The 24,276-nt window shown below is 44.8% G+C and overlaps 1 protein-coding gene across 2 annotated transcripts in view; it reads right to left on the minus strand.

Moving 5' to 3' along the window:
• FBXL15 (F-box and leucine rich repeat protein 15) overlaps positions 1-24,276 on the minus strand; it is a 31,345-nt gene continuing 7,069 nt past the window's right edge. For both annotated transcript variants that reach the window (XM_018562503.1, XM_018562504.1), the window contains exons 2-5: positions 23,413-23,481; positions 12,881-13,040; positions 2,822-3,324; positions 1-575 (exon numbers count right to left, since the gene is read on the minus strand). In XM_018562503.1, coding sequence (XP_018418005.1) covers positions 386-575; positions 2,822-3,324; positions 12,881-13,040; positions 23,413-23,441 — 882 coding nt within the window. In that variant the 5' untranslated portion in view covers positions 23,442-23,481 and the 3' untranslated portion in view covers positions 1-385. The remainder of the gene's footprint in view (positions 576-2,821; positions 3,325-12,880; positions 13,041-23,412; positions 23,482-24,276) is intronic.

Below are 24,276 nucleotides of genomic sequence, written 5' to 3' on the forward strand. Positions count from 1 at the left end.
AGTCACAGCATGATGTTAGCTAGAATGGATGATACAATATAAATATGTCTTATCTGGTTCTGCAGTAATAAATAAACCCATCCGTAGTGTCACCAGAGGGGCAGTCTGCTGCTTTGCGCTCTGTAAAAAAAAGGTCAACAAATCAAAGATCCTGATGTGCTAATAATCACTATCAACCTCCTGTTGAATTATGGCAGTAAAAGCGGGCTGCCTCCAGACACAAAGTAATGTCCTCCGTCCTCACAGCACCTTTTAAAATGTTTACAGCTGCTGTAAAGTCTGGCTGCAGCGTGCCCGTGTGGTAGTGTTATGGGGCATGACTGCTTTCCTCTTGGCAGCGGTAGAGAATGTGATCATGGCATCTAAACAGGCTCAGGAAATACTGCTATATTTGAAGGTTAATAAACGGTGCAAATCCAACAACGTCCTGCAAGAGAACCAACGCTCGTTGTAATGGAGGCTCCACGTCTAATGTTACATCTCTCTTCCTCAGGATTCCTAGGCTGGACTCTGTCACATTGTGGCAGTGCTTTACTTTAAGGGATTTCAGTTTTGGACAGTACTCGGCTAAGATCCTGCGGGAGAAAAGAGAAAGTTTATCTTAATATTCTTAAATAACATAGCTGTTTTGTGGTTAAATTAACTGCATTCAGAGGACAAAAAGCTGGAGAGATCTACAGGATATACAAGCTTTCTGACAGCACTAACAGTTGCTTTATGCAACTGGAACAATGTCTGCAGCTGATGTCAGATAGGAAGCTGTGGACAGGACCACCCACAAGGATCCAAACTCTCCACTACGGACAGGTATCTTATGACAATATTTGGTTTCATTTTTTTAAACAGATGTATAAAGTCCCCTTGAAATGGCATTCCAGTTTACTTTTTTTTTTTCCATCTGTTTGCCACGTCTCTCTTATATAAAGCACAGAGGTGTTCACCTGCTACAGCTCCATGTAAGAAACATAGAAGGGTTACTATTTTTATTAGAATCTGAAACTATTTTGAAGGGGTGATATTAACATATCACTCATTTTAGGCTCTGAACACGCTCCACATCACCGGGAATAACAATATACCCTGGAGTTACTAGTCAGTAGGAGTCAAATGCTCCTGCTTATTTGGTTTCTGGGACTTAAACATGCCCTTGGAGTCAGCAGTAGGAGGAATAGTGCCCCTTTTCCGTATCCGTGGAAAAAATAGTGCCTCATCATTGGTGTCAGTGAAGATACTGCCTTGTAGTTGGTGCTAGTGGGAGGAATAGTGCCCTATTGTTGGTTAAAGGTGGAGGAATAGTGCTCCATTATTGATGCCAGTGTGAGAAATGGTGTCCTGTCACTGGTGTCTGGGAGGAATAGTCACCCATTGTTGGTGTTAGTGGGAAGAGTAGTACCCTGTTGTTGGTGTCAGTGAGAAGAAGGGTTCCCCATTGTTGCTAGTGGGAAGAATAGTGACCCATCTTTGGTGTTAGTGGAAGGAATAGTGTCCCGTCACTTGTGTCAGCGGGAGAAAATATGTGCCCTCATCGTTGGTGTCAGTAGGAAGAATAGTACCCCATCATTGGTGTCAGTGAGAAGAATGGTGCCCAATATTTGCCAGTGGGAAGAATAGTGTCCCGTCATTGGTGTCAGTGGGAGGAAAAGTTCCCCATCATTGGCACCAGCAGAAGAAATAGTGTCCTATCATTGGTGTCAGTGGAATAATGCTTCATCGTTGGGAATAAGGAAATGGGGTCAAGAAAGCCCCCCCGCATTAGTGTTCAGTGGTCTGTATGAGGTTCAAGTCTTGTGCTGTTTCTCCATAGGCTGGATGACATCACAACCAGAACTATAGAAGCTCTGCCACTCACTCCATCCAATGCTGTTAAGGAACTGTGGGGGCTGGTTGAACGTTCTGGATTCCAGTACTCTGCAATGAAAACTGCGCTCACATGGGGACTTCTCAGAGCAGGAGCCAGTAACCAGCTAGCAGCAGGTTGTAGTTTGAGGGCTACTGATATATGGAACTTACAGAGAAGTCAGGTTGAACAGTTTGACATACAGTATACAGTGATGTCCTCACATACAGTATTGCAGTAGACCCACATGAGCAGTAAAGGTTACAATTCTAACTGCATCATTTGTAATCATTCTAATGAGCTATATGAATATATATTTCTCCTAGAGAGAAACACTAGATTTCATGTCACCCTTCCTTGTGATTATTTTTTAATGATATTCCAAAACTGCAGAGTAAGCGGAGAAGAAAGATTTTGCCCGCAGCTGCCGGCTTGTTGTTACTGGGTAGGAATCATCCATTGTGTAGCTCCAAGAATGAAACTACTTAAAATATGTAATAAGGCAATTAAATGCTTTTCAGCAGAGTGCTTATAGCTTATTTGCTCAAGCTGTTACGTAAATCATAGAGATAAATCACTAGACACCATTACAGATCAGTTCCCTAGCTACTTGCCGCTGTCCTCCCCTCCTTGTAGGCGACCTGCTTAATGTAATTCTGAGAAGGTTAAGGAATAGCTCATTCAGGCGATTCACTAGGAGAGATGGGCCCCATGATTCCTTTTTGAGCAAGGCACAGGAATGCTATGACCCCAGAACAGATTACTAGGTCTTGTTTCAGGAAAAAGGGTTTCTTATTAACATAGTAGACACAGAAGAGGGTGAGAAAAGCAAGGCAACCAATTAGAAATCAGGTTTTAGGGGGTTTGCTATGAGTTACTGAACATCACTGTTTTTATGCTAAATTATAAAATAAAGCTATATACTATACACGGCTTCCTTGATCACATGTTCATGCAACTGCAACAACAAAGAAGACTTGTTACCTAATGGATTCATTCTTCACCCGCAGACATCCTGTTAAATCAAGATGTTCTAGATCTCGGCAATTTTTAGCAGTTTCTTCTACAGCAATATCACTGATGTTTGCATTGACAGCCAGCGATAGAGATTTCATCCATTTGCGCTTTTGCACCAAATAGCATACCGCATCATCCTTCAGCTGACGACATGCTGTCAGATCCACGGCCTCCAAATGTTTGCAGTGATCTGCCAGACTGCGGAGGGAAAGGCAGTCTACCCATTCACAGTGGCCGAGGCAAATGTTCTGTAAGTGAGGGCAGCTGATTGATAAGGCCACCAGGGACTGCCGGCTCAGCTGCACGCAACTGTTAAGGTTGATATGAAGAAGATGATGGTTCTGTCCAATGACAGGAAGGAGCTCTTTGTCTGTTAACCAATCAGAACAGCTTCGTAAGTCAAGCCTTTGTAATACCGAATTGTGTTTTAGCATATTGCAAAAAGCGCTTTTCGGTAACTGCGAGCCAAGCTGTAAAAATAGAAAAGATTAGGTAACTATATATAGGAAAATATTACAAACCTATGTCAAAATGTTCACTGGCTCTCATATGTAATCGACCAGATCAGTTATATTCAGCTTTACTTAGATGTCAAGTCATCTTGTAACATTCATTCTGTGGTCAGTTTTTAGGAGAGTAAGTAATGACTCTGCTTATGCAAGAATATGAAAATGTAGTCTTGTATAATATCAAAAAAAGAGCATTTCCTGTTAGTAACAAAGGAGGGTTCCTGAGCCCAAGCAGCTTTACACCCTAAGTAAGGTATACACGCATCAAATTCACCAGGAACCGGACGAAATTCACACAGTGGGTGTGCTGCCCGCAACCTACTATCCAGCATCCTTCGATTAGCTGATTGAAGCAGGAGGATTGAAAATTCTCTGCCAAAAGGAGTTTACAGCCAATCAGTTACAAGCTCCGTTAGGGTACTCAGACAGCAGCTGGCAGCCACTGTCAGAATACAGGAGATGCAGCGGGGGATTCCTCCATCCACACTCGTAAGTGTTGATGGAGAAATCTGTTATATTTTCTTTTCTACATACAGTATACATTTCTTATACATATATTTTTACCTGTTCAGCCAGCAGGTAAATAATATATGTCTCTACCTGGCTTTAGTGAGGATGCTCCAACTTCCTGTGGCTCTGTTGTCTATATTCCAACAAATAAAACACTAGGGGGACTCGTATAAGTGTTTCATAAATAAGTCTGAACACATGAAATCATTAAAAAATTAATTTGTATTTTGAGATACTTGCTATTAAAAAGGCTTAATCCACCTTTAAGACCAAATATATTTAGGGTGTAACATGAAACATGGCTGCATTACCCAACTCCCCACCCTCAAACTGCTTCCTTCCTCCTCCACTTATCTGAATCATGGAGCCTTCCGGTTTGGGTTTGGTTTTAATAACTCTGCGTCATCCATTCACAGATCTGATCTACCACTGCAGCAGAGGGACTCACAGATCTCAATGGAGCACCAGTGCGGTGACATTACTGCACTTGTAGTCCATTGTTTACTTCCACCAGCCCCATAACTAAAGGCCCATACCAAGGTACTGGGGCTGAGGGGAAACAGTGCAGGAGCCTGTGAATAGCACCCATGCTGCACTGTTGCAATGCTCTGTAGGCATCAATGCAAACATTTAATAAATGCGCATTTTTATTACTACGGGTGATCTATGCCTTCACCTTTATTAGATAGAAGACTCTCTTCTGTGCTGCACTCTGATTTTATTTCCCTTTGTTACTGGGTGCTTGACTTTCCCTGACTTCATGATTTATACAAAACTAGAAGTGTGGCATTCACTCACTAAGCCAAACTTTTTAAATCCACCTTGTGATTTCAACCTCCCCCGCCCCCCTAAAAAAGAACTTAATCCAAGATATTGTCTGTATCCATACAGCTCAAGCATACCAGTTTCCTGAGGCAAACCCTGAGTCTTTATAAAGCCGTGAATGTGACTTTCGCCAAACATTCACTGGTGATGAATCAATCACAGTCATTTAAACACATGTACTTGGAAGATTCACCTGCAGCAAATTGTTTTTGTGTGGATGTCAGATGAACTGCTTTATAAATATGTCCCTTAGAGCAGTGTTTCTCAATCTGTGTAACCTCAGGACCCACATTTGTCCTTGGTCATTAAGTCACGACCCAAGTCACACTGCAAGGGAACAAACGGCATTACAGTACTGCGCGTTCCGGTGCAGGTGGTCGAACTATGGGTGAGAGGTGGGTTTGGGGTACCATTCAAATGAATGGTAACGCAACACACCTTCCACACCATAATGCATGGTAGGTGCAATTACGTGGTACATTGCATTAATCGCACTTGACTACCCTACCTTACGAGAACTGGAGTGGATTCTCAGCCTGGGGTTCAGTGTGGGCTGCTACGCTGTGACGGAGCTCCATCCATATGTGTATTGCTTGTACAGCTCTCTTGCCCACCCTGTAAAGGTGCCAGGAGCTAGAATGTGACGTCGCTCCAGTCCAGGCATCTCTAAAGGACTTGTGGGGGAGCAATAAGCAATGCATGTATGAATGTAGCTCCCTCGCAGCCATAGCCCCAACCCATCCCACCTCGGTGCAGCGCAGCATATTTTGAATGGCTGCTTGGCACAAGAACTGACAGTGCTGTGCTATAGGGAGGCTGAGCAGACTCTCACCAAGAAAAGTGGAAGGCATGCGGTGACCCACTGAACACATTGAGAGCCAAGGCCTTAGTGTATATCTAAACCATCTTCCTTTTTATTCATGGTTACATTGGTAGCGTTAGTATAATTCTCTCCCCTTTGCTTGGTTCAGCTCCAGTGTACAGGTTTCCATGGTTACAGCTCCCGATAGTAAAGCTAGGCTGTGGCATTTTCGGTTGCATTAGCAACCTGGTATGATGGTCCTCTGCTGCATCTGCAGTAACGTTATATATGAGCATAGCCGATAAGCTCTTAGCTGGAGTTTTTGCTCAGGTGAACTGGCTTAATCTGTATTCTCATGATAAAGCACCAGCAGCAATAATCCAGTAATGTGATCCAGAACTTCCAGTTACTCATTTATCTATTTATGATTATTTTTACCTTTTTTTTTTTTTTAACAAGACACACTTTTCTTTATACAGTAACAGTAACGGGTTCTAAACACTACTATTATGAGCAAAGAGCAAGGGTGATATAGTTATTAATAGAAGGCTTATGTCACAATGTAATGTGTCATTATGGTACATGTTGCGACAGCTACCAGAAAAAGGGTTAATTAATTATGCACATGCCAAACAGGGGTTGCGCCTACCTCCCTATCTCACCTTTCTTAATAGGTGAACTTTGAGTGTAATACTATGTTGAATTTTTCTAACATAGGGACTATGTCTGTACACTATGGATTTTAAAACGGAGCTCCACGCACACGTATAAATACACAGATTAAGTACATAGAAGAGAGATGTTTTAGCAAGCAAAGGATTTGCATTCTGCCCATTAAGTCCTGAGATTTCCATTGAACTTTCAGGAGGATGGCGCCACTTTCTCTGTTATGGTTAAGGAATACATTGGTGGCACCCGAGCTTGTGATTGGACAGTAAAGGCCACGCCATATCCAGTGAGTCCCAGAGCAGTTCGGGCCGGGAACGCACTGGATCGCATATATCAAGCCGGGCCACGTTCTGGGCAGCAGCATTTTTTCAGATCGCAGTGCACTGGAACAGAGGGCATTCCTGTACCTCACGTTCTGCTGCAGGTGATTGCACTGCGGGCGGGGGGCGTGTCTGCGGTGCTATTGACATGAATGGCACTGACATGCCCCACGGGAGTGAACTACACCGGGATGCACTGGATATGGTGTGACTGGGCCCTGAAGGAGCACCAGTGCGATCTTTGTCAGTGAACTGGCATGCAACATACGTGATTGGCTCCTAATACTGGCTCTATCTTACCCAGTCTGAGTTATAATGTACTCTCTTAGACCCCATTCACACTGAGCGACATGGATATTGCACGTTTTTCCGTGCGATTTCCTGCTGAGCGGCTAGAGCTACATTGCGCGATATTGAGCGACATTGCACATTATATTGCGCTACGTATCGTGTTTTTGGGCGGGACTTCATCGCTGCTACATTGGGCTGTAACCAATCAACAGCAATCTTGATGTGACATCATTCTTTCCTTCCATTTTGCAGTGCAAAAGTAACCCTCCTGTAGCGTGATATCGCGCAACAAAGTCGTGCAATATTGCTGGTAATGCGCGATTTTGCGTGACACCATAGAGTGTATTGGAGCCGAATCACGCGACATCCGTGGAAAAAATGTATGAACGACGAGCTACAGGCGACATTGAGCTGTGAGATGTGAACTGCTCCATTGAAATGCATTGGGCAAGCTACATAGAGCGATATCGCGCGGAAATATGCGCAATTTTGCGGCGGAAATCACGCGATAAACCGCTCAGTGTGAACGGGGCCTTACAAAGGAGAGTCACAGAAACAGATATTCCCATTGGAAGATTTCCTCTCACCCCCTATACGGGCGACAGCTGTATAATTTTGTATTACCTCATCAGTTGTACTTTTTATCATCTGCGGCTCTAAAATAAGCTACAATATTCTATCAAAGTGTTCATGTTTTAACGTTTAACCGAATTAATTGACACAGGAAGCTTGGGGTGCCTGCACATATGTCTAGCTATCTTCTAAAACCTAAGGCAGGGGTGGGCAACTCCGGCCCTCTAGCTGTTGTGAAACTACAAGTCCCATGAGGCATTGCAAGACTGTAGAGATTTGTAGGTAAAGCACAACTTGAGGGCTGGAGTTGCCCTCCCCTTAACTAAGGCATTCAATATCTAAATGATGTCTTTGTGCTTCAAAGTCAGAGCTATCAGAGCCCTGGAATACCTCCCTGGCCTTATTCTTTGCTCTTGTGCAGGCAGAGGGGACCGAAGGTCTGTCTTTGCAGCAGATGACTGATATTTTCTGATTCGGCATTCTGGCTTTTGGAGCTCATGACTCCTGGCTCCCTGTCATGTGCCATTGGAAAATCTCTTTGTGTATGGTCAGAATTATACAGACAGATTGATTGTAAATGTGATTATCGGCACTTCTGAGCAAAACAAGGTACAATTTAGGTTTACGTAGATGCAGAAATGACTGATCTACTTCAAGTAAGTGATGTTGCCAAGTTAAGAGTACCTGTTATTTCTTCATATGTAACTGACCATATAAGCTTTGTAACATCCTTTTCCAGCCAGCCATGTCACCTACTGCTCAGTATATAAAAGGTCAGTGTTTCTGCGAGAGAAATGTCTGACTCTTACAACATCTTCATTCATGTCCTGGGACCTCACAGATGAATAGTATTGTGCTGCAATCCAAATTCATTAAAGTGCAACCAAAGCCAAACTTTTTTTTAGTTTTGGATGGAGTAAAGAGCAATTAGAACGCCTGTCAGGTTCTTATTGCTTTTTGTGTCCCAGTTAGGGAACAATCACCCTCTCTATTTGTCCTGGTGACCATTATCACCATTGTCAATGAAAGAGTGGGTGGTCACCAGAGCAGGAATAGATGGGAAATCTTCCAATGCGGACACTAGTTCTGGTGACCCTGCTAACCCCAAGGGATTTTCTCCCACTCCCTGTTGTGGTTATTGGGCAGGAAATGAAGGGTAATCTCCCCAATAGAACTATAGCACCCACACAACTGTTACAAGTCTAAAGGTGCCCATACACCTTGTGATTATCGTACGGAAAACAAACGCAATCGCATTGTCATACTATAATCGGCCAGTTGATGGAAAGGGCACGATCGCAATTAAAGTACAACTGGCGGAATTTGGTTGAACGGGCAAACTAGAAAACTTTCGTTGAAGCGGATGAAAATCCATGGAGTAGTGGTGTTTTTGTTCAACAGAAATCGCAACATGCACACTGCATATGCGCAAACAAAAATCCGTTCTGTCGATCGACAAAATTCGGCCAGTTAGTATTGCTAATGAACGATAATTGAAATCTACATTGGTCTGTGCATGATGGGGTATTCAAGCGGAAATTGAACGAGGGTGTGATGATGGGACAAACAAAACCGAACGATAATTGTAAGGTGTATGGCCACCTTTACATTGCCAGCAAAAAAAGTTTTCCTGCAAAGTACATCTAGAACCAGGGAAAGCTGGGACATGTGGAGCGCTGCTAAATATGGCAATGGCTATTTTGCTAATTGTTGACTTGACAAAAAAAGTTTTTAAAAATATGTAATTGCATGGTATAAATTAGGGATGCACTGATACCGTTTTTTCAGTAGAGAGTAAGAGTACCAATGTTTATATTTCAGTACTCGCCGATACCGGGTACCGATACAGGTACTTCTGGTAGCATAGAGCCGGCTTCCTGGGCAATCAGGGAGCCAGGCGGCGTGTCATTACCCTGGAAGCCGACTCCATGCTGTTTGGTCGGCTCGATGCTGATTGGCCAAGAAGCCGGCTTCCCAGCCCATCAGCATCGAGCAGGCCAAACAGATCTGATAATATGGTGACACAACCTCCACCCTACAGACACCCCATTCTCCACAGACCCATATTCATCCTCAGCAGCAGTCATTACTGTACCACAGATGTCCCTCAGCCAGCTGGGCAGACACCACTCCCCTAGCTCTCCCGGATCTACCCGCAACTCCTGTGTGTACAGCGCCCGCACCGCCTGCGTGATCGGCCCTCAGCCTGCTACTGCGCATGCGCAGACTACCCAGCGCTCTCATTCAGAAAACCTCTAACAGCATCAAGCAGGTGGTGCTGGCGCTACACACACCGGATTCAGGCAGCGGTAAATCGGCTTGGAGAGCGGAGTCTGGCTGAGGGACATCTTTGGTACAGTGATGAGTAGTGCTGAGAATTGATGTGAGGGGAATGAGGTGTCTGCAGGGCGGAGGTTGTGTCCCCATATTATCAGATGTTTGGCCTGCTCAATGCTGATTGGCTGGGAAGCCGGCTTCCTGGCAAATCAGCATAGAGGCGGCCAAACAGCATGGAGCCGACTTCCCGGCTCCACGTTCCCTCTCGGCACTGCCGGTCAGAGGAAAGCTCCCTCTGACCGGAAGTTCCGATATCCGGAAAGGAATCAGAGCATTTGGGCGAGTATGAGTAGTTGTCCAAATACTAGGTAATGTCACGGTAACTAGTATCGGTATCTGTGCATCCCTAGTATAAATATACAAGCACTTCATGAAAAAATAGAGAAAGTGGAAGTGGTTGTGTGGTGGTGGGTGTCCTGCAAAGTAAAGTTGGTATCATGTAAAGTATCATGCAAAGGATTGCGCTGCCACAGCATACCATAGGAATGGTCTACATAAGCGGTTGATGTAGGCCAGCCTTTCTCAACCAGGGTGCAGTGGCGCCTTGGGGTGCCTTCTGACTTCCTCAGGGGTGCCTCCAAATTTTCACACAACGCGTGTCTCTGATGTAAAGAGGGCTTCCAATGAGAAATAGGGGGTCTCTGATATGAAGGGGGGCTTCTGATGTGAAGAGGGGCTCCTAGTATGAGAGGGGGGACTCCTGATGTAAAGGGAGACTCTGATGTGAAAGAGGGAAACCCAATTTTTCAGGGTTTTTTTGCATGGGGTCCCCCCTTAAAATCTATACCAGACCACATTTTCTGATAAGGCACTGGTATAGATTCTGGAGGGACCACAGATCATTTTTTTTACATTTAAAGATTGAGGAAGCCTGGTGTAGGCTGACAGTCCCATAACACTGCATGTGATCATTCCCGCAAACTTGTAAAGGAACATTGGCTCAGTCTTCCACAATGTAACATTAGATATTAGGTAAAGATAACCTTTCCGACCACTGAACAGAGAAAACCAGGCACAGAAGAATGATCAGGTATCAGTTTATCCCTTTTAAATCTTTAGACAACATTCCTCTGTGCCCCAGAAATCCCATGAAGCAAGAAGCAAACATGGACTTTTAGAAAGCCAACATCCACATTGCATTATGTAGTATATGTAGGGGTGTAGACTTTCTGGTGTGATCCCCATGTAATGGCCAAAGCAGCTGATGAATCCAAGAAATGAGGGGCAGAGGCCTCACCACCAGTCCAAAAGTCTAGGCACTGATGGAACACGGAGACTGCTATTGCTGACCTCTCCTGAAAATGCTAGTTGCCTCTTTTTTATGTTGACCCAAGGGCTTCAATAGTTTCTATATCACTGACCTGGAACAAGTATGCCAATCAGGAGTTCTGATTTCACTTGTTACATGCTTGCCCCATGGCAATGACTCAAAGTATTGAAGGCAGAAACAGAAGGAGGTCTGCAACGGAAGCATACATATTTCTCTCAGCAAAGGTGTACATTGAGAATCATTTAAAAATGATTAAAATGATTTATGTAGTGCAGATTTGAAGTCAGGGAGGCCCATACTAAGTTCATCCCATTTGTGGCATATAAAAGGTATTACATTGTGCCAACATAATTGATGTCCTGTGTAAGTGAGTGGTTCCTCATTACTGCACTGTAACATCAAAACTGAGAACCAGTATTTCTAAGGGAGAGAAAAAACAAACAGCCATTTTTTTCTGAACTCTTGCAGGAGTAAAGCTGCCCATACACCTGACGATTATTGTACGATAATTGCGGGTGATCCCGCGATCGTACGATAATCGTAAAGTGTATGGGCAGCGTGCAACCGCATATACTGTAAGGTTGCACGCTAGGAAAACCGCCGGAAATTGTACGATTTTCCAGTGGGTTGGTAGCGTGATCGCAAGACGAAAGCCGCAGGGCCCGAGGTGCGAAGGCGCACACTGCCTGCTCACCATTGCAATCATCTGTAAGCCCTCCCCTCAGCGGGTTGTACGAACTTTTAATCACCTTACAACCATCGCACAACGTAAGTCGTGCGATGGTTGTAAGGTGTATGGCCCCCTTAAGGCTACCCCAGCCTGCAGAGGGTTAAGTGCTCGTTTTGGTCTAGGTGCTAAAGTAACAAAGTTATACTCACCTGAACTGCAGAGCCAGCTGGCTGCTACTCCGGTCCGATCCTCCTCCGTTGCAGCGATGGTATGTTCAGTGGCGTAACTATGTCCAGGCGGCCGCTATGGGGCCTGGGCACAGTGAAGCCCAGCCAGGACACCCCCTTGATGCCGTGCGGGCCGCCTGGGTCGCTATGGCTTTGAACGCGCCGCTGTGCAGATCACTGTCAGTGATCTGTGCAGCGCTGCGTTCTTCTCCACAGCCGCTGCTGAGTCAATGAGAGCCAGCAGTGGCGGTGGAGGAGGCTGGACCCGCAGGGGAGGAGGAGGCGGGGCCCGGGGGTCAGCAACAGAGAACGAGGCAGGGCCGGCGACGGAGGAGGAGGTGGGCCCGGCTAGGGAGGAGAGAAGAAGAAGAGACGGACCCCCATACAAAATGTTGATATGGGGCCCTGTGATTTCTAGTTACTCCCCTGGGTATGTCTATCACTGATCTTCAAGGGTACCTGTGGTCCAAAACTAAAAATAAATCTGTATTTCGATGTTGATTTTCAATAAGTTCTTTCCCACTCCTAACAACCATATCAATCTAGACGTTTGTAAACTAACTTTTTGAAGATGCTCAAAGGGATGTACTTGCTCAATACAGAGACACAATTTCACTCAGCACTGTAAATATGCACTTCCTGTATCACCACTCTCATGGAGCCTGGTGTCCAACTGCAACTCAACTCTTTTCACCTCTCTCACAGTGAACACAGGAAAACCCCACAATGAAAGCAATGCATGATGGGATATGTAGTCTTGAGAAATGGAGATTGCATCACATCAAGCAGCAGGGAAAGAGATGCAAAGGACACTGGGAATCCAGGAATTTGTTGGAAGTGATGGACAGACAGAAGGCGGCACTCACTAAATAAAAGGGATTTTCATAAGCTTTGACTGCATTATCAAAAACAACTCTAGTATGTATTCCTATTACAATGCTGATGTTATAACAGGAGAGGATATGCTGTGACATTACAACTCCTTTAAGGAACATTTACAGGACATAGAGACACAAATAATACCTGTGTGGAGTCAAAGCTACGACAGTTGGCCAGATAGAGCTGCACTAAGGACTGAAACACTTTGCTGACCCTCTGCAGAGTTATGATGTGTCGCAATGGTAAATAGGACAGGATATGAGGGACCAGCACATCTTCCCAAGGCAGATCCAACAGATGGAGACTGGAGATAAAACAGAATAACAATAAGATTTTGGATAATTCGGGATGTAATCCTTATTTATATTTCCCTATAAGAAAGACCTAAAAAACAAACTGTCCACCATATATAATAAATGAAACATTTGACATGCAGTATGTACATAATACAGATAACATCACCTTCCATCCACTTACCCCAATCTCTGTCATTTTCACTGGCATGTACATTTATGGATACATTTAAATAAAGGCATTGATTATAATGACAAATATCACTACATGCATTAACTGCAAATTATTTTCAGAATACACTGGGGGAACGTATCAAAACTGGAGCAGACACAATCTGGAGCAGTTGGCAACCAATCAGCTTCTCTCTTCAGGTTGTTCAGTTAAAGGAGAACTATGGGGTTAAGGCTTTTCCCCATAGTTCTCTTTAGGGTAACGGGAGGACACAAACTAGCATCCTCCCGTCACCTTAGGCTCAGTATACCGCGAGCTGTATACTGAGATGCCGCAGCTGAAGCGGATCCCGACAATTGTGCCGGGATCCGCCCAGCTGCGTGACTGACAGCTGGCTCTGCCTATCTAGAGGCAGAGCCAGCTGTACCCGCCCCTCCCCCGTCCGTTCCGCCAGTCAGCGCTGGCGGATCGGAGAGGGGGGAATCCAGCCCCTTCCCTGTCACGGCAGAGAGCTGTGACAGGATCGAGAGGTGAGCGAATGCCGGTATGTGTTCGCTCACCTCCCGATCTACTGAGCTGACCTGTGGCAGTCTCATTGTCACAGGTCGGCTAGAACTATGAGGTGAGTGAAAAGCACTCACCTCATAGTTCTCCTTTAAGATTTGAAAATTAAAGAGAGAAGCTGATTGGTTGCAGTGCACAGCTGCTCCAGATTCTGTCCACTCCAGTTTTGATAGATCCCCCTCACTATTTTTGCCAGTAGTTGCTTTGATAGTTGTATTTGAAATCAAAAACACTCTGGAGGGGGATTTATCAAAACTGGAGCAGACAAAATCTGGAGCAGTTGCTCATGGCAACCAATCAGCTTCTCTGTTCAGTTAAGATCTGAAAACGAAAGAGAGAAGCTGATTGGTTGCCATGCACAGTTGCGCCACATTTTGTCTGCTCCCGGTATGATAAATTCCTTTCGCTTTATTTATTTGCTTTATCTGCTTTAAACCATAATTATAGTGTCAAAGTCCATGTAATAATGTAGTGTAGCACACAGAGATAGGAAAGGAGTGTAGCAAGATCCTGTTGGCCTGAAGATGCAAATAGCACAGCTTAGCTAAATAATGTTCACAGAAGGCTCTGTGTAAAGCTGACAGAGTGTATTTCCACTTTCGCAGATGAATTGGGATAATTCCCATTTTATATTTGTTACATGTTCACATTTACATAGAATAAGCTAAAAAAAAATGTTTCTTGCAGTTTAAATTGCTTTTACTTGGGTTGGGGTTCCTACTTGTCTTATTAAAGGAGAAGTATTGGGAGACCAAAATACACTCTTCCCAATACTTAAAGCCGGCGTGTGACACTGCAGCTGTCACATGCTGGCTCTATAGATTGAGAACTGAACGATCACATACTGCCGATCACTCGGTTCACAATCTTCTCACTGCAGAGACCGGTGACTGTCAGTCACCTTTCCCCACAGGGATTCCCCCCCCCCCCCCCCCAGCGCGGACACCCCTTCCCCCGCGGGATCCCCCCCCCCCCCCCTTCTATCTGTTTCTCCAGTGCTCATTAGAGGGACAGAGAGGTGAGGGGGCGGGCACAGCTAGCTCTGGATCTAGAGAGGCAGAGCCAGCTGTCAGTCAGGCAGTGGGGTGGATCCTGACAATATTGTTGGGATCTTTACCAGCTTCAGCGCAGCTCTGTGCTGTCAACAGAATGACCAGCATTGTCAACAAGTTAAAGAAAGTTGGGAAAATAACTGATATACAGGCAGAATCAACAGGTAATAAAACAATGTTATGAAAAGGACTCAGAAAAACAAGAACTGCTATGTTGATCTTACTGACAGATACAGTAGCAGAATACTGTATTTGTCATTTTAGATTTTGGCCATATTTCTACATTAAAGTGTATGTGTAGTCAAAACTTTTCTTTCCCATAACGTCTTCCAGGACAGCATCACGAGATGGAATCTCCTCCCCCACACACAGGAAACACGTCACTTAATCTGTTTAAAAGCACCTCCTCTCCTCCACTCCCTCAGTCTTTTGTGTTTCCTCAGTCAAGCTGGGGAGCGTGTCACAGAACGCTGAGAGGGGCTTCCATGTGGTGGTGATGCTGCCCAGGAAGTCTTCTTTTGTTTATGCCTGCCTGTGTAAGGCAGAGGGTGTAGGTTTACCTACCTTGTGTGAGCCCCAGGGATTCTCCTAGCGCTGCAGGAGATGAGGCTGGCTTCCTTTCCCCCTTCAGTGCCCAGTGCGGGCCGGGACCGGGAGGACGAAACCCCCTTGGCTGGTCAGGGGAATCGGTGGACCGCCGTTCAGAGGGGTCTGTCCGGTTCTCAGGGCCTCGGGAGGTGTTCCACGGCCAGGCCGGGTGGCCGCGTACGTCACTTCCGGCGTGGGTGACGTCATTTCCGGGCGCCGGGCTTGTGCGTTCCAAGCCTCGTTTTCGGCGCAGGAGGAAGGGGAGGGCTCGGCTGGTGCTTAATACAGCGTGGATCTCAGTAGTGACTGAGAGGAAACGCTGGCAGGCTTCTCTTCAACAGGCTCTGCAGACATGGATCCTGGGTTACCTCTGCAGCTTGCAGTGACTGCGGATACCGGTCTTCAAAGCACCAGCACGGCTCAGGTATGGAAGATGTGTATTATCTTACCTCCCTGTTACCTCTGATGTTTCTTTTCCTCCACCTGGGGTCCCTTGGTGTTGGATGCTTTGGTGTTGAGGGACACTCTAACCCCGTTTTTGAGTAAAGGACAGTGGGTAACAGGGCTCCTTGGTGTCTTTCAGGTTAAAGAAAAAACGAAGGTGGCCCCAAAGAAAAAATGTGCAGTTTGTGCGGTGAAGTTGAGCTCCGGTTATGTTAAAAACCTACGTCTGAAGTGCATTGAGGGTCTTCTTAGGGAAGAGTCTGCTGCAGCCAGTGGCAACCTGTTGGTTTCTGTTAGGGAGGAGTTATCTGCTACATTTAATTCCTTCAGGTCTATTTTAGAGGGGTTCCGGGCTCCAATTCCCACAGTTGCTTCTACCCCTGTGCCTTTTTCTGCCTCTGTCCTTTCTACTCAGGGGGGGCCGACGGGATCCTTACGGCTATCTGAGCAGGAGGATCTTAGCAAGCCCGGTGCTTCTCAGGGTGGTTCGTCATCCGAAGAAGGGAGTGCCAAGGACGATGTGCCTAGCTCTTCCAGGTATAAGTTATCCTTGGAGGATGTGGATGAATGACTGACTGCAATTTATAGCACGTTAGAGATCCAGGAAGAGCAGGTGCAGTTATCCAGACATGACCTTATGTATCAAGGTTTGCAGCTTAAAAAATCTAAATGCTTCCTGTTACATAAGGTCTTGTCAGAGACTATTCTCAAAGAATGGGCTGAGCCTGAGAGAAAGCCTCTGAAGTCAGGGAACCTCAAGAGGAGGTTTCCTTTTGATGAGGATCCAGCCTTGGTGTGGAATAAATCTCCTAAGCTGGATGCTCCGTTAGCTAAAGTATCCAAGAGATCTGACTTAGCCTTCGAGGACATGGGGGTTTTGAGGGACACCATGGATAAGAAGATTGAGGTTCTTTTGAAAAGGGCATGGGACTCTTCTTCGATGAACCTTAGACCGGGTCAGGCTACTACGTGAGTGGCCAGAAACATGGAGTTTTGGCTATCGCAATTTAGAACGCATCTGCTGGCGGGTACCCCGAGAGCACAACTCTTGGAGTCGCTACCTATGCTCTTCAAGGCGGTAGGTTATATCGCAGACGCATCGGCAGAATCTGTGCGGATGTCGGCCAGATCTTCAGCCCTTATTAGCTCTTCCCGCAGGGCCCTGTGGTTGGAAGCATGGGAGGGAGTTGCCGCCTCAAAGCTGAGGTTATGCAATCTCCCCTTTTCAGGTGACTTGCTTTTTGGGGCAGAGTTAGAGAATATTCTGGAGGGCACGGCTGACAAGAAAAGGGCTTTTCCAGAAAAGAAGAAAAAACCTTTTCGGAAATTTTTTTGGAACCAGAAGGGTAGGCCTCAGGAAAATAAAGGGGACAAGCCCAAAAAAGAGAAGCCTATGGTGGTGGAGAATTCATCCACACCATCGGGCGGGTCTGGAGTGGAGTTCTCAGGCCTTCATACGCTTGACCACGGATACCAAGCTAAGGCAGTTTTTTTCCCTCCAGCAGGGGGATTCCCCTCTGGCTGGGGATGCCCTGTCAAATCCATGGGACTTCCCCCTATGCTACGCTTTTCCCCCGTTGCATCTAATCCCAAGAGTCCTTCAGAAATTCAGGTTAGAGGAGACGGAGCTAATATTGATTGCACCATACTGGCCGAAGAGAGCCTGGTTTGCCCTTTTGCTTTCACTCACGGATCGCTCACCTTGGATCCTGCCCAACAGACTAGATCTGATCTCGCAGGGACCAGTGCGGCATCCGCAGGTCCTCAGGTTCAAACTGGCAGCTTTTTATCTGAGGAAGACATTTTGAGAGCCAAGGGTCTGTCCACGAGTGTGATCAATACACTTTTGTTCAGTCGTAAACCGGTAACAAGGCGTATATACGGAAGGTGTGGAAGACGTTCAGCTCCTGGAGGCTTCGTAATCATAGAGATTATGCAGTCCAAGCCGTTTTGGATTTTCTACAACAGGGGGCTGATATGGGGCTGGCAGTTAGTACCCTGAGGGTTCAGGTATCAGCACTCAGCGTTTTCCTTCAGGTGTCACTGGCTAGGGATCAGCTTGTGGCTAGGTTCTTCAAGGCCCTTGAAAGGCTTAGACCAGTAGTGGTCCGTTCAGTTCCCCAGTAGAATTTGTCTACGGTGTTGCAGGTTCTCACAGCCGCTCCCTTTGAGCCCTTGGATGACATCTCACTTAGAAACCTTACCTTAAAAACAGTGTTTTTGGTAGCTATTACTTCTGCTCGTAGAGTGAGTGAGCTCCAGGCTCTATCCATTAAGGAACCTTTCCTGTCTATTTTTGAGGATCGGGTTGTCCTTAGGACAGACCCGGCTTTTCTGCCAAAGGTTGCTTCAAAGTGCAACAGGGTGCAGGAGATCATTCTACCTACATTCTGTCCCAAACCAGTAGGTAGCAGGGAATCAGGTTTTCACTGTTTGGATGTGAGACGTTGTTTGCTCCAGTACTTGGAGATTTCCAAAGAATTTCGGAAATCTGAATCTCTGTTTGTGCTGTTCTCGGTTAGGTCCAAAGGGAAGCAAGCTTCTAGATCCTCCTTAGCCAGGTGGTTGAGGCAGGCCATTGTGGAAGCTTATGGAGTGTTAGATGTTCCTCCCCCGTCTTTGGTGACGGCACATTCAACTAGAGCTTTAGCAACGTCCTGGGCCGAACGAGCTGGTGCTACACCGGAACAGATTTGTAAGGCGGCAACATGGTCAAGTTTCTCCACCTTCGCAAAGCATTATCGCCTAGATCTCAATACAGCAGGAGATCAGGCATTCGGCAGGAAGGTGCTACAAGCGGTGGTCCCGCCCTAATTGGTAAGTTCTTGGTTATCCTCTCGTGATGCTGTCCTGGAAGACGTTATGGGAAATTCAGAGTTAGGACTTACCGGTAACTCTATTTCCATTAGTCTTCCAGGACAGCAGCTGCCCGCCCATTGATGCTTGTAGTATTGATGTGATGTGGTGGTATTGCCTGTATGTGCCTTGTCTTTTTCCAGCTTGCCTTCGGTTCTCGTGATGACTGAGGGAGTGGAGGAGAGGAGGGGCTTTTAAACAGATTAAGTGACGTGTTTCCTGTGTGTGGGGGAGGAGATTCCATCTCGTGATGCTGTCCTGGAAGACTAATGGAAATAGAGTTACCGGTAAGTCCTAACTCTGAATTTGTTTTTCCGTACAGTGTGGTAACCACTGCCAGTTTACTTTTTGCACAATCAGGGACATTCCCCTTCACTTCCTGTCCCAGAAACACAACAGGAATTTGAAAGAAATCTCCCAAAAGGCGGGAGTTCCTTTCTTAAAGTGACACTAAACTCAGGAGTTAAATCTTAAAAAATACATGTGTTGTAAAGTAGTCACCGCTCCAAGCTAGTAGAATTTATAAATATGCCCAGCTACTGTATATGCTGTACAAATGCTGGACATATGGCATTCCCACTACTAGATAGAGACAAGAAGCATAGGAATTTCCTATGCTCTTCAGCTCTAGCTAGTGTTATACTATGTAATTGTCCAATTTGTGGATTTATAGGACTCTCTAAAAAGGAATACCACAAAACACGTTGAGACTGTATATGTAAGTATACCACTTTTTTGAATATGTATTAAAGGAGAACTATGGGGTCAGGGCTTTTCCCCATAGTTCTCCTAAGGGTAACGGGAGGACACAAACTAGCGTCCTCCCGCCACCCTAAGCTCAGTATATAGGGAGCTGCAGCTCGCGGTATACTGAGACGCCGCAGCTGAAGCGGATCCCGACAATTATGTCTGGATCCACCCAGCTGCGTGAGTGACAGCTGGCTCTGCCTATCTAGAGGCAGAGCCAGCTGTTCCCGCCCCCTCCCCCAGCACTGGAGGATCGGAGCGGGGAGGGGGGAATCCAGTCCCTCCCCTGTCATGGCTCTGTGCCGTGACAGGATCGAGAAGTGAGCGAACGCCGGTATGTGTTCGCTCACTTCCCGATCTACTGAGCCGACCTGAGACAGTTTCATTGTCACAGGTTGGCTAGAACTATGAGGTGAGTGAAAAGCACCCACCTCATAGTTCTCCTTTAATTGTATTATGCTGAACCACAACAAAATTGTAATAAGATGGATATATGCATTGTTCGACTTTAAGGAAAAAATATCTTTTAATATGTACTTATACCAATAAAGATGTATTTTATTTAGATATGAGTCTACAGTAAGTCTTTGGCACCTAAAAAGCCCCAAATTGCTCTTATTTGTCGTAATTCATTCACCAGGGGTGTGGTGCCACGCTCCTGCCTTTTCACGCTCCCTGCTTGAAACACTGCTTCTGTTTATTAATGCCTGGACTGAAAGATGGACCACACGCGCCTAGCTCCTTGTAGTAATTGTATACAGCCAGTGCAATGACCAACACAGAGAAGCCAAGACGCCAAATCTGCAAATAATTAAAGTGTAATGATCAGTTAGGAGGATTCATGTTACTACACTGCATAATGGGCACCTTTTACACTGAAAGGAAGTTGTATTTACTGTATGTTTCAGTAAGTCTCCAGGCCTTGTTCTCACCAAGAATGATTCAGTAGGCAATTCATTAATTAGTCTATTTCTATAAGACTTTGAAATATCTTACAGTGACACTGTTCCTCAAGCTCTAATTAGATTAATTGCTTTTATTTAACGAGCTAGAAAAACATGATTCATGATGAACGCTTTGCCTACTCTCCAATCATCCAGAAGATCATGAATATTCTACCGTATGTAACATATTTCATATTTTAGTCACACTTGCAGCACAAAATTAGAATGTTCAGAAAAATCGGAAAATGCTAATTTCAGTGGAAATGGTTGGCTACAATTTTTTTGGCAATTAAATCATTATCACTATCTTTAAATTTAGTATACAGTAATACCTTGGTTTACGAGCATAATTCGTTCCGTAAGCATGCTTGTAATCCAAAGCGCTTGTATATCAAAGCGAACTTCCCCATAGGAAATAATGGAAATTCAGAGGATTCGTTCCACAACCCAAAAATATTCATATACAAATGATTACAATACTGTACTGTAATATAATACTGTACAAAATATAAACACAAATAAACCAATTACCCATACCTTTGTGGTTGGTGTGAGGGGGACGAGAGAGAGGAGGATTATTGTATAGGACGACTTTCACTATCACTAACGGAATCACTGCTATCTCTTGACTCAATGGAATCTTTTTCATTTCGTGAAACCTTAACAAGGAATCTATCCAATGTGACATTTTGTTGTCGTTAAACAGACTCATCGCTCACACAGCTACAGCCTTATTCGGGTGGCGCTTTTCTACAAAATTTTGCTCTTATTGCAAGACATTGCTTGTATATCAAGGCAAACTTTTTCAGAAAAGTTTGCTTGTCTTGCAAAACGCTCTCAAACCAAGTTACTTGTAAACCAAGGTATTACTGTATATGTACTGTGAGAATTACTCCTAATTTTTTTTTAAAGGGGGTTGTCCAGGAAATGAAAACTGTCATGTTAGATTTTTTTGGGACCTGATGTAGTATCATGAGGTATATCCCACGGGTGTCACAGTTTCAAAATTCACCTATGAAATAAACCTGGTTAACTGTGTCAAAACAATAGCACTCTCTGACTTCTTCTACATTCACACAGCCTATAATGTGTATCTGGTGATTCCTGGCAGATTGCGACCAGGGACAATCATCTATGCCGAACCGCAGGTAATTGTTCCATATATGATTACATGCGGACAGCCATAGATGTGGCCAATCTCAGCCTGCCATTCACTTCAACAGGCACAGTGGCCGCTTCTGTACAGACATACCTGGGATTCCTACCGCAAGAACCCGTAGGTTCTTGTGGCAGGAGTCCCCAGCAGCAGCCTTAAATGCACAGTTCACTTTAAAAAAAAAAAATTATAAATGCACACTTCTACATAAAAAAAAAAAAGAAAATGTGCATTTATTATTTTTTGGCATAGAAGCCAGTAAAGCATTGCAACATGATCAGTAGATCGCGGGTGCAAAGCTCTGGCTCCTCCTGCCATGCTCATACTGAGCTACAGACATGCAGTGACCTGAACGGGAGGCAGAGTTAATGGACTACAAGTGCAGTGATGTCACCGCACTTGTGTTCCATTGAAATTACAAACCCCTCTGCCGCGATGGCAGGCGGAACTTGTAGTTCCTCTTTCCCGGAACTATTGATAACACAGCTGTGTGGGCAAAGCCATGCGCTGCGCAATTAAACAAAAAAAAAAAGAGCCTGAAGGGGGGTGGAAGGTTGCAATCTGGCCCTAAATATGGGTGTAACATCAAATATGGTCAGGCAGGTGAACTTAGCCTTTAAGCTCCATGTGAATGGGGCCTTATTCAATACTGAAGGTACATGAGGGTAAAGATGGGGTGCAAAGTGCATTTGTCTCTTGGAACCAACCAGAAACCATCTCTGAACTTTGCAATTCCCTTTTAAATAAAGTCTGTTTCAAATGACTAAGCAATTGTTTGAGAAGGATCCAGCAGGAATGTCATTTTCAGTCATCTTGGAAAACTTCACTTCTATAAGATGAGCACTCTGTATTGACTTACGGTACCATACACCTTACAAATATCGGCCGATTTTCGTATGCGATCGCATTTTCGTCTGATATTCGTAAGGTTGATGCGCGGTGTACAACCGCAAATACTGTACAATCGATCAACTTTTGACTAACCAGCAGGTTAGAAAACTTCGGTCGATCGTACAATTTTCACAAGGTTGGTGGCGTTTCGTACGTCAAAATTCGTACAATTTACAATCGTACGAAAATCGTACGAAGCTTCGATCATTGGACGAAAAGTGTTGTCCGATGATCACAAGGTGTATGGGCAGCTTTAGAGGTAGGTCTACCCCATACTAGCTCACAGAGAAAAATATCCAGCATGAGACCCATCCACCATTTTGTCCACATCCTCAAGTCACAACCTGAAATTAGTGATAGAAACTGCCCTGGAAGCTGAAATGCTGTATACTGAAATGCCAAAGCGGGACCGTCAATGGGGTTGATTTACTAATGCCAATTATGCTGTTCACCTTGCAAGGGAATATACACTGTGCAGGGGAATTTTAACTTAGATTAGTGAATGTGGTGAAATTGCACTTTGCAAAACATATCCAACTATGAGCAAGGAAAATTTGCTTGCACATGATTGGGTGATGAAAGTCAGAAGCCAGCCTATTTGCCTTTCGTGAATCAACCCAATTGTGTTCTCCAACTAGCACATGAGCCAATCCATTTCCTATAATGTAAGTAAGAGAATGCATAGTCTCTTAGGTGGACACATCTGCTACCCCTGTTCAGCTTGATACATAGCCAACGTGACTATCATAATAGCAAGGTCTAGGGTTGGAACTCATTTTCCAAACTTTTATCTTTGCTCAACATATATTCATAAAGCTTTAAAAAATATATCTGGGTTCGGGGGCAATTAGAGGATGCAAAGACAATTAGGGAATGTGTTATTGAAATGTACAGCTTGCTTTAGATGTGCAGTTGTGTTTTTTTTAAAGTAACCTGTTGTGTTACAGTATTTTGCACATTATAATTTACCTGCTAATGTTCTTGTTCTTAGACATCATAAAGGCAGCTTCAAATGTGAGATATGGCTATGGTTATCACCTGCAAAATACAAACACAGGTATATTATTCATTTACGGCCTTATCTACATGGACAATACAAACACACACAAGCGAATACATTTTTAAAAAACATATCCCAAAAATAAATAAATATCTTATACATATAGTTTTCCTTCCCCAGGTCCTAATAACGGCAGACTACCCAGAATTCACTACCACAGAAAGTCAGACCCCTTCTCTCACACTGAAAGTCATTTTTGATAAGTATGAGGTCATCTGCTAAGATCAACTTTTCATCACTAAATGCCCTGACCCATGTTCTTTTACTGAACTCTACCCTTGCCAAAACCCTTTAAAGCAGACTCCAGGAAATGTTTTTATCAACCCTTGCAGTGGGAGCTACCCCCTGCACTGCACGGGTTAAGTGCTTGTTTGTGTCTAGGTGCTAAATTAAAGATCTACTCACCAGAAGCTCCGAGCCAGCTATCTGTTACAGCACTCCTTCCAGTCTGTCCCCTCCACTGCAGCAGATTGGAATGTTCCTCATTGCTCTCACATCTATGCACTGTGTATAGACATGATGATTTACTAGACCTTAGACCACTGCACAGGAGGGGAGAGACATTCCAGGGTCCAGTCTAAGAAGAAGCCGGGTCAGAGCTTTGGGTGACTAGTTCTTTGTTTATTTTTTACCCTAAACACAAACGAGTAGTTAACCCTTGCAGTGTGGAGGCAGACCCACTGCAAGGGTTAATAAACAAAAATTCCTGAAGTTCTGCTTTAATATTAACCTAGCTCTAAGAAATGAAACTTGTATTGTAACACAACCTTAGA

This window comes from Nanorana parkeri, unplaced genomic scaffold, assembly GCF_000935625.1.
Source record: "Nanorana parkeri isolate BGI_ZX_2015 unplaced genomic scaffold, ASM93562v1 scaffold581, whole genome shotgun sequence".
Classification (NCBI taxonomy): Eukaryota; Metazoa; Chordata; class Amphibia; order Anura; family Dicroglossidae; genus Nanorana; species Nanorana parkeri.